Source organism: Mus caroli, chromosome 19 (genome assembly GCF_900094665.2).
Source record: "Mus caroli chromosome 19, CAROLI_EIJ_v1.1, whole genome shotgun sequence".
Lineage (NCBI taxonomy): Eukaryota > Metazoa > Chordata > Mammalia > Rodentia > Muridae > Mus > Mus caroli.
In genome coordinates this window covers 13,701,808-13,712,280 of record NC_034588.1, presented here as the reverse complement: position 1 = coordinate 13,712,280, position 10,473 = coordinate 13,701,808, and the positions used below count along the sequence as shown (strand labels likewise).

At 41.0% G+C, this 10,473-nt stretch overlaps 1 protein-coding gene across 2 annotated transcripts in view; it reads right to left on the bottom strand.

Annotated features, from left to right (window-relative positions):
* The window catches only part of LOC110285306 (guanine nucleotide-binding protein G(q) subunit alpha), a 243,182-nt gene that overhangs the window by 39,581 nt on the left and 193,128 nt on the right, over positions 1-10,473 (bottom strand). For both annotated transcript variants that reach the window (XM_021151368.2, XM_029472526.1), the window contains exons 4-5: positions 6,988-7,116; positions 4,145-4,274 (exon numbers count right to left, since the gene is read on the bottom strand). In XM_021151368.2, coding sequence (XP_021007027.2) covers positions 4,145-4,274; positions 6,988-7,116 — 259 coding nt within the window. The remainder of the gene's footprint in view (positions 1-4,144; positions 4,275-6,987; positions 7,117-10,473) is intronic.

Genomic DNA, 10,473 nt, shown 5'->3' with positions numbered 1-10,473 from the left:
ACACACACACACACACACACACACACACACACACACACACACACACAGTACTGAAGTATATCCAACCAAAGGCATATCCTAGACTAGATCCAATTAACACAGAGACATTCTGAACTGTTGGGGGAACTGTGCTGTATTTGCTCAGTACTGTCTGTAAATGTGATAAGGACTCAGAGGTCCAGGGGAGGTATTTCAACACCATGAAAGGAGAATTCTTACTCTGTCTCCATCCTCTTAGCTGTGACAGCCCATCTCTTCTTTCTTTGGGTTGCAAACCCAGAAACAGTGTCTTGGCCAAAGCTATAATCCCTGTCATAATGCACAGGAAACAGTTTGGCAGGTTTTAAAGAGGTATAAATGCAATTGTATTAAAGATGTCTGCTCTGTCTTTTAATGTATCAACTCCAGATTTAGCTTGAAGGACAGATGTCTATGAGAACTAATTCTGGGAAATCCATCTTGATATTAGGAAGGCCTGGGTTAGGTGTGGGGCAAGTACCTTGACACTAAAAGCAAAGCAAAGCAAAACAAACCCAATACAGAAAATACTGTAAATCACCATGACCAAGCCAAAAGGACTAGTCAGTTAGATGTGCACATTAGCAAGGATCATGGTGAAGGCACCATGCTCAGTCACAGACCGGAAAGCTAGTTTAAACACAAAGACTGAAAGCTTAGTTTGAACACACAGTGATACATGCTGGCTATCTTCTTGTTCTGGGCTTTCAGAGGCTCTGAAATGATGTGTCCATGAAAGGATTACAGCCGAATAGTTGGCTGCTTGCTGGTATGTTAACACAGGGAAATACGAGAGGAAGAGAAGTCAGAACGCAGCGCAGCACTACAACCTTGCTTGTCTAGCCCACTGGTTCATGCTTATTTCCTTATTTGGAGACAAAAGAGAAAGACATTCATTCCCCCAAACAATAGGAAGGCTGAGACTCTGCACACTCAAAAGTAGATCTGTGCAAAACTGCAGAGAGTAATACGCAATGTTTATACATAACTAAAAGACAAGTAAAAGGAAATAATCTGGAACATTCTCCCCTGTATCCCTGCATCCCTGTGTACTCGTGCACTTACCAGCTAGCTACCTTTTGCAGGGGGTTGGGAGGAGAGGTAGGTTCTCTCACAGGTCTGGAGCTTGCCAAACAGTGTTGGCCTAGGTGGCTACAAAGCCCCAGGGATCTGCCTGTATCCACCTGAGCTGATGTCTTCATGGAGTTTAGCACACAAATTAGCTCCCCAGCCTCTACAGTATGTCTTAGCTACGTTGTTTGTGGTCTAGAGTGCATTTTCCACAGTTCTGCAGGACAGAAAGGCGGTCAGGATTCACTCCTAGATTTTTCTCACAAATATATACCAAGGTAGGCACAGTCAAGTCTGCTTTGACTTAAAGTTGTGAGCAGCACACTTTCAGACCAAGAACAAACGGTCAGGAATTTATTCTTGTTTTGTCCCACCCAAACCAGAATTCTAGTTTCAGAAACTAGAATTCTGTAGTTCTGGATTACTTTAGCAGTTTAAGAAATTGGAAGTAATGGCATCTGCATGCTTTACAACAACTGAACATAAAAGAGATCCCTCCAATATGACACGTGCTTCTGAGAGTGTGCCCTGCTCAGGGCTGGCTGCTGGCTGTGGGCAGTACTTTCCTGTTGTGCTTAAGGATCAGTTCAGTGCTTGATGAAGCTCAGATGAAGGCAGGCCTGAGAAAAAGCTCCAAAGTGGGTATGACCTACCTCACAGAATTAAGAAATCTAACGGTGAAACTGACAGTGTGTCCAGGTTACACAAGCTCTGGTCATCTGAGAAAATGCCTTCATCAGATTGGCCTGTGGGCATTTTCTAGATTAAAGATTGATGTGTAGAAATGGCCCAGCCCCATTCTGGGTGATACCACCCCTGGACAGTGGCATAAGCAAGCATGCTGAGCAAGCCATGGAGAACAAGTCAGTAGGCAGCACATCGCCTCTGTCTCTTGCTTCAGCTCCTGCCTCCATGCTCCTGCTCCGACTGCCTTTCATGATTGACTATAAACTGTAACATAAAATAAGCCCTTTCCTCCTCAAGGTGTTGGTGGTCATGGTGTTTGTCATAGCAATAGAAAGCAAATGGATAAAGAAGCTTTATCACTTTAATCTGTGGCACAGTATATCATCTTATGAACCAAATGAACTGGGCTATGTTATTACATACTGAATAATTTACTGGTAGAAATTTGAAGATGTCTGATAAGAAATGTGACTGAACTAATATACTTTTATACCTACAAACCACAAATAGATTTCTACTGTAAGATCAGGTGAAATCTATGACGATGTAAACAATGAACCTGACTGTTGTGTGAGATTTAGCTGACAGGTTATTTAGAGAATTGACTTCTTTGATATTTAGATAATTTCAAAGTGGTAAACTGCTTGCCATTAAGTCACAATATGCAGATCTTCATAGATACAGCATATTTACTGAGTATAAAATGTATACAGGTGGACACTGATCTTACCCTTGCTAGTATGAAAGAATAAGAATGAAATGATATGTTTCTTCTATCTTCTATGTAGATAACACAGGCGGATTTTATTTTAGTGGCTAGCACACTGACTATAAGAACTAAGATCTACACAGTAAGTCTTACTGTCTTTGGTCCATGTGCCCTATTCTGAGAAAAAAGCAGGTGTACTTTTTAAGCTTCTCGATGTGAATTTTTCCGGCTTTGTGTTTGTTTTGTCATCCGGCCCTCATGTCACAGTAGTGAAACAATCGACTCTTTACAATATCTGAAGTGTGCAATATAGTAAAAATACAGTCTCCAAGAATTATGGAACAACAAGTAGGCACAAGAATAGATTTAAAAAACAGAAATAGAGAGATATAACAGTAAAAATTCCAAAGGCAACTGCCCAGCTCACATTTTGATAGCTGATAGCTATACATTTTACTATGCTTGTAGGCGCTTTGCATTTCAGCTAAGGGGCCAATGGCTGGTTAATAGGCCTCAGCTCATTAATTGTTGCAAACCTCTGCATACTGGGTATAAACTGTAATGAGACTAGTAAGACCAGAAAAACAAAAACAAAAACAAAACAACAAAACAATAGCACTATCTTAAAAAGACCAAGAAGGCACGAATTCTTATATACTTTAAAGACAGAAAATTCTGACAGGGCAGATATTAGTCACCAATTGCTGGGGTTTTTCAGTTCCTTCCCTGTGTTTCCACCTTTACTTAGTAGGCATGAGTCTATCCATCTGCAAGCTCTGATGTGATTACCGATTGCACCGCCATTCACACACATCCTCTGAACTTTAGCTAAAAGGTTGTTTCCTATTCCTCTTATTATCTTCCAGAGTCAACTGATTCATAAACCTCTATCACCCTCAAAATCCATATTGGCACCTGTTAAACTTTCCCTGAACAGAGACGAGTCATGATCCAGAGCCAGCTTTCCAGACAGAGTTATGAAGAACAGTTCCCAAGTAACTCCCTGCTCAGTCAGTAGACTACTTACTAGCAGCAGATAGGCAGAAACACCAAGACACTACAAGGTTCCACAATGAACTGATTTTGAAGCCAGTTACAAAGTTATTCACATCTGCCAAATGAACGTTCTGCTTACCCACCCATCATACAAACATTGTTTTAAACAAAAGGAAAACAAAACAAAACAGGGTGACTCACACAAATCTCCCAGGTCCTATCCTGCAAGGGAGGCTAGGAGACAATCTTGTGATTCTCTTAGAGATTTCCATGTTTTCATTTTCAAAACCTCTGCATAGTGTGGCCGTATCAAACAGGCTCTGCTCAGATCCAAGCATGCAGACCTGCTCACATTCCTGAAGGAGAAGCCTGCCATTCTGAGAGTACTGTGGGTTGGTTTTGCAGGGTTATTCATGATTACTTAAAATCATCCACATTAGTAAGCGAGCTCAGTGGGGAGAAGTGCCTGGAGCCAAGCCTGGGAACCTGAGTTCCATCCCTACAGCCTCTCCCACAGGCTGCCCTGTGATATTCATGTGTGCACTGTTGTATGTATGTAAACACACCAAATAAATACCTATAAGAACTAAAGACATGAATTTCGTCATTTATTTCTATCCAGTGATAACATGATCAATCACCATCCATCCAAAGAGTACTTACCTCATTGTCTGACTCCACAAGAACTTGATCATATTCGCTAAGCGCTACTAGAAACATGATGGAGGTGACATTTTCAAAGCAGTGTATCCATTTTCTTCTCTCTGATCTTTGGCCCCCTACATCGACCATTCTGCAAGGTTAACAACATTTATATTAATAACTTAAAAAAATCAAGAATATACATATAAATACTACTTACAAACTAGGGAAAACACACTACTTTAAAGACAGTGGCATCTAACTCAACTAATTAATATTGACTATATAATAATTATCTGCTACTTGACAGAAATAAGGCACGGTAGACACAGAAACTGCTGTGGTTACCCGGATGTTATGTAGATATGTATGAAAATTATTAACTATGTAATGATATTTTACTAAATTATACACAACAAAGGCAAACATTGTTTTTTATCTTCAGTCCAATAACAAATAATAAACTTCCCTTTCCTTTCCTAGGTGTCAGAGTGAGGACCCTCACATGGTACTGGAGGAGGCCAGGCATGGTCATGGACACATTTAAAGGATACAAGATGCCATGCATTTCCATACACAGAGGGTACTAAATGTAAACAAAGCCTGCTTATGCTTCTGCCCATAGGATAAGAATTTGGGGCTTTTTCTTCTTTCAATATTGGTAATAATTTGACATTTCCAATGATATCTGGCAGCAATGGAACAATTAGCCTAGTGCCCAAACCAACTTGCCACCCTGCTGGAAATGAAGTGTGGTGTATGACATGAAAATGTTCTACAGTGCCACACAGGGGCATCATCTGAACTATTTTCCTGGTCTGCTTTTAACGCATCCACACTGTACCTGGTTATCCTCAGATACCAGCATTGACACCAAGAAGGACGTGGAGATGTGTGTGACACTAAATCAGCTTCTCCAAATTGCTGAACCCAAACCTTGACAAATGTATCCAACATTCAGAGGAAAGGAGTCTCAGAAAATAAGAAAGTTAGTATGCAAGTGAGAAAGCAGTGCTCTTTACCAATCCACAGAACAGAGTGTCTGCTCAGGGTGTTTTCCTGACTCTCCACATTAAGTCTACAGAAGAACTCAAAGACCTTCTGCTTTTCTGTTTTGCACATTTCTCCGTGTGCGTTCGTGGGTGTGTGCAGCACAAGTGTGCATGTTTGTGTGGAGGACCGAGGATGACTATCAGGAGTCTCCTCTTGTCCTTGTCACCGTGTTTTAAGATAGGATCTCTCACTGAACCTGGAGTTCATCAATTGGCTTCCCTGGGTGCCCAAGGAGCCCCAGGGACCTTTCTGGTTTGCACCTTCTACTTCCAGACCTTAGCTTATGGGATAGGACACCACATCTGGAATTTTATGTGGATCATGGGATCCACAAAGAAAGCACTTTATTGACCAAGGCATCTCTCCGGACCCGAAGTCAAGGATCATTCTCACCACCATTTCTAAAAGGCTGTAAAGGTACAAAAGTGAGACCCAAGAGGCCAACCAGTAGGTCCAAGAGTTCTGTGAGTGCTGGGCATCAGATATAAAGATGCTGACCCACCCCAGCACCACTGAGTGGAAAGGGGCTACTCATTTCACAAGGAAGTTCTATTCGAGGAAGTCTGCTTCAGGCACTCAGTGCTATGCCTCTGAGGAGGGCCAGAAACTAGACAATAAAGTCTACTTTCACTGTAGTGCCAAAAAGTATGCTTTAACACTAGTGTGTTGAACAACAACAAAATGTGTCAAGAGTATAATGAAATACTCATCAGTGTTTGAGATTGCAAATCAACCAAGACGTGAAAATCGTCAAGGACTGTATTATGTGTTTTTGAAAATTTTCTGTAAAATGGTAGTAAAAGTAAGTAAATCCGGATATCCAGATGTTATAAGCTCAAAATATGTAAGTCAGAATGCTGGCCTCAGGAGCCTTGGTGGTCATCTTAATAGACCCATCACAGAATTAAGAATCAGAGGCTTCCGAGTATTTCTAAAGTGTTACCTACTTCACAGCCATGTGCTTTTGAGCATTATGTGGGGGTAAGATTACACCACAGGTGCAAAGAATGAATAGAGAGACAAGACAAGACAAGACAAGACAAGACAAGACAAGACAAGACAAGACAAGACAAGAAAAAAGGTTTTTTGGCAGGAACAGCATAGCACATGTCAAACTGAGCCCCATGGCAGAGGCATGAGGCAGGGGGGCCACAGAAGAGGTGTCTCACAGCCTCAAGCACAGGCCCACCCTCAGTGAGGAGGCTCTGGAGAGTCAATTCAACATTCAAGTCAAAGGCATAGACTCGTGGGTCCTTTCCTCAAAGCTCCAGGTAAGTGGTTTATACTCCGACTAAAAGTATAATTAAGTGACTCTGAAATAGCAAAGTGAAAATGTACTGTTTTTCTCTCCTTAAAAAGTGGGTCAGTTGAAGTATCAATACAAACAGCGGCAGTGAGCAGGGGAATAATACATTTCCATTTTGTTTTGCCATATCAATTTATATTAAGTTAATTACCCTACTTTTAAAATCATGAATTTTGAAAACTCTTAAGCATTTTGTTGTGTTAAAACAAAACAAAACAAAACAAAACAAAACAAACCAGCACACCTTTTTACTGATACTGAGAAATTCTGCATTGGTACCAGACAACCTGGAGAAAATATCGATATGGAAGTTTTCAATGGCAGGCATGCATGGTAGTTCCTGTCTAATATACAGTTTGAGTAAATGTGATATACTACCAGCAACTAATTTTCTGTGGATTTAAATGGAAATGAAAATTCCAGAATCTTTTTTTTTTAAAATGGGATGAACGATACTCTGTGCAAAGCTGATGGGTTTAAAGGTGTTAATGAACTCAGTTACTACCTGAAAATGACACTTTGTAAGTCAAAGGGGTATTCGATGATCCCTGTAGTGGGGACTCGAACTCTAAGCACGTCTTGTTGTGTAGGCAGATAGGAAGGGTCGGCTACACGGTCCAAGTCATTCAGATAGCTGGAAGAGGAAGACAAGAGAATGTCAGTTACCATCACTCTAATCCCATAGAAAGGGCAAAAACTGAGTCGCAGAGAAAAAGGAAAGTTTGTAAGGTGACAGGCTAGGAAGCAGGCAAGGCCACACTTCCCCTGCTCAGAGAAAGGCTCTCCACCCCGTCACCTACTTACCACATTCCCATTTCCTCAGCAGCTGAACTCATGTAAAAGAAGGGAGAGCTGGTAAGAAACCGCAGTGAGTCTCCTAAAATCTATTTGTTTATCAGGCTTGGCTGGTGAATCAAGAGTTAAAGTTTTAAACTATTTATACAAAGTAAATTTGCATAAACAACCATATAATAAAGCTGAGTGTAAGGTCGGGATTTATCTTCTCTGTTGTTTGCAGACAGCAGGCTTTTCCTGGAATGAAGTTTCCTCATTCCCCTGAGAAGACAGACAGCATCATACCATGTCTTTAATTATGTCCAAAGCCCAAGTCATTTGTTATTCATGAAAAGCCATGAGATTTTAAGTTATGATAACAATAATGTCTAATGTCAGATGCTCTTCTTTTAGAGTCACCTACCCTAACTTTTATGTATCTGACCATGATACTTACGCATTTCCACGGGGTGGGGAGAATCAAACATTGTATTTTTTGTTGAAATAATTTTAGACTTACAAGAAACTTCGATTTATCACAGAGAATTCCTTGTATAAATCTTTCAGTTGGCTTCCCCTTAGTGATAGCATCTTCTTTTTTTTTTACAGATGGTTATGAGCCACCATGTGGTTGCTGGGATTTGAACTTGGGACCTTCGGAAGAGCAGTCGGCTTCGTAACAGACCTTAGTTATGTGTATTCGTCCATATATTACACATATGAGTGTGTGTGTTTGTGACACAGAGTCTATGAAGTTTTGCCACATATAGGAATCTGTGTAATCACCGCCTTAATCAGGGCACAGAGCTTTCCAGTTGGTACCAAGAAACTGACTTGTGTCATCACTGGCAAACCTGACCCCTGGCAATTACACTTCACCATCAGTATGATTCTGTCCTTCCCAAAACCTATCCCATTCACTTTCCAGGATCTTAAAGTGTAGGACATAAATTGTAATGTCACAAATGGTGACATTTGACAGGTCTGGTGACAGCCAGGTAGAGGTGACTGTTCTGAGAAGCACTGCCATCATTTCAAAGAGAAACTATATTCTCCTGGCCCTGGAAATGATGAAACACAGGGATGGCTTCAAAGGGCATGGCCACAAAGTGACTAACCTGTGAGGAAGAGGCAGAAAAAAGGTGGAGCCATTAACAGAACTGGAAGGAACCAAACCTTCAGCTGGTAAGGACCACAAACAAGATCCAGTGAGTTTGAATGTTTGGTGTTCATGGTAGTTACAACTCAGAAATTACAAAACTCCTCGGCTGACGACTCTGATTCCTATACAGAGACTCAGTTTAAGCATTAAAGCTTTTAGCATGTTATTCTTATTACTGGAGTTTCTTGATGAATGAGACTCAAATGTGAAACGAAATGTTACAAGGGAAGTGTGTGTTACGCCTCTATGATTCATGAACTCACAGCAGTAAAGTCCGGCATTAATGTGGAAGTAAAATCACTGCCCTGTGGGAAGCGTATCAGTCCTTCAAGTTCATACTCCAGGGCCGTCTTCCAGACACATCAACACTTCTGCAGCCAGAAACAGCTCTCTACTGACCAGTAAGAGCTCGCTTCTTACCTTCAATTATTATAAAACTGGCTCGGGACCAAAGGGGGTGCTTGGAGAATACAACTGTAAAGCTATATTTTAGAGAATCCTGGCATAGTCCTAGAGCCACCTAATGGATTAACATGCTGGGAATTCTCTGTAGAAGAACTATATCTCCTCTACAGATACTGTGGCCCTTATCAGATACAAAAGCAAGAAGCTATTCTGAACAAATACAACTTTCTAATTTATCAGATCCTTGATTTGAAAATTTCAAGCTTATATTCTAAAATGTATGTGACCATCATTTTATATGCAAGAACTCAGAAATTTCAGAGAAATCAAAGAAGTTTGCATTTACAGTGGCAAGATAAAAATGAAACTAAGAAATATGCTTCCATTCTAGTTATGACCATGCACTCAAGAGCGTGCATGTGCATGCATTCGTGCGCGCGCACGTGCGCGCACACACACGCACACACACACACACACACACACACACACACATGCACGCACACACATACAAAGAGAGGTCACACACAGAGAGGTCACAAAAGAGGGCTATTAATTCTTGTGTACACGGTTCTATGGCAGCCTAGGAATGAGGGAAATATGGTTTTGTTTCTTAAAGATGAACCAAGAGTACCCAATGCTAGCACCATTTCAAGCACAAATGTATGTTTTCCAGGGATGATATTAAAAATCAGTACACAAAGTGGGAATTTATCTATTCAACTGTGCTGACAGCATCTCTCCCATCAGGAAAAAGTGCAATAACTTCCCCAAAACTATGTATGCCACATGGAGTCAGGATACATACCTGCAACTGGAAAGTCACTTGCAAAGGCTCAGCAGCCACCCTATAAAACGGACAGTGGCATCTCTGTGCATAGGGTACCACTCTCTTTCCTCTTCATCCTTTGTACAGCTCATGTAGATAACAACTACTGACACTGAACATTTGTTGTTTGCCAAGTTTTGTTCTACTTCAATACTGTCACCATCATGACAGGGAAATAGTCATTTAAAATGTTCCATGCAGACTACAGACATGACTCATTGATTAAGCAGAGGGCTGGGTTCAAGTCACTGTATCTACATAGCAGCTCATAACTATCTCTATCTAGCTCCACTTCCAGGGGATCTTGATGCCCTCCTCTGTCATGTTGTCAGTACTAGGCTTGTACATGGTGCACAGACATACATGCAGACAAAAAACTCATACACATAAAATAAGTAATTTTAAAAAATGTTCCATATATTTCTGATTAAGTTAAAAGTAAGGATAATCTTGCTGGATAGTCTGGCTTTGTCTCCGTTGGATGGGGAAGGAAAAGGCTCACTTCATTTGAGGTAGAAAGCCAAATTACTGTAGTTTAGCAAAAGGGAAAGGCTGAATAGTATCTGTTTCTACTAGTTGCAGCATATAACACCTACATCCAACACCAACCATCCCCAACACCCCCTCCAAATAAAAGCAACACAAAATCAAAACAAACTCACCAACCAAACAAAAGAGGCACAGTCTGTCTATATAATTGTTTTTCTATGGAATGGCTCAGAAGGTGAAATACTGAAGACACAATTTGTGAAGCAGAAAAGAAAAGACAACTGAGAACTGTATCTCTCACTGCTCAGGAAAGGCCACTGTGGGCAGCTTGTGCC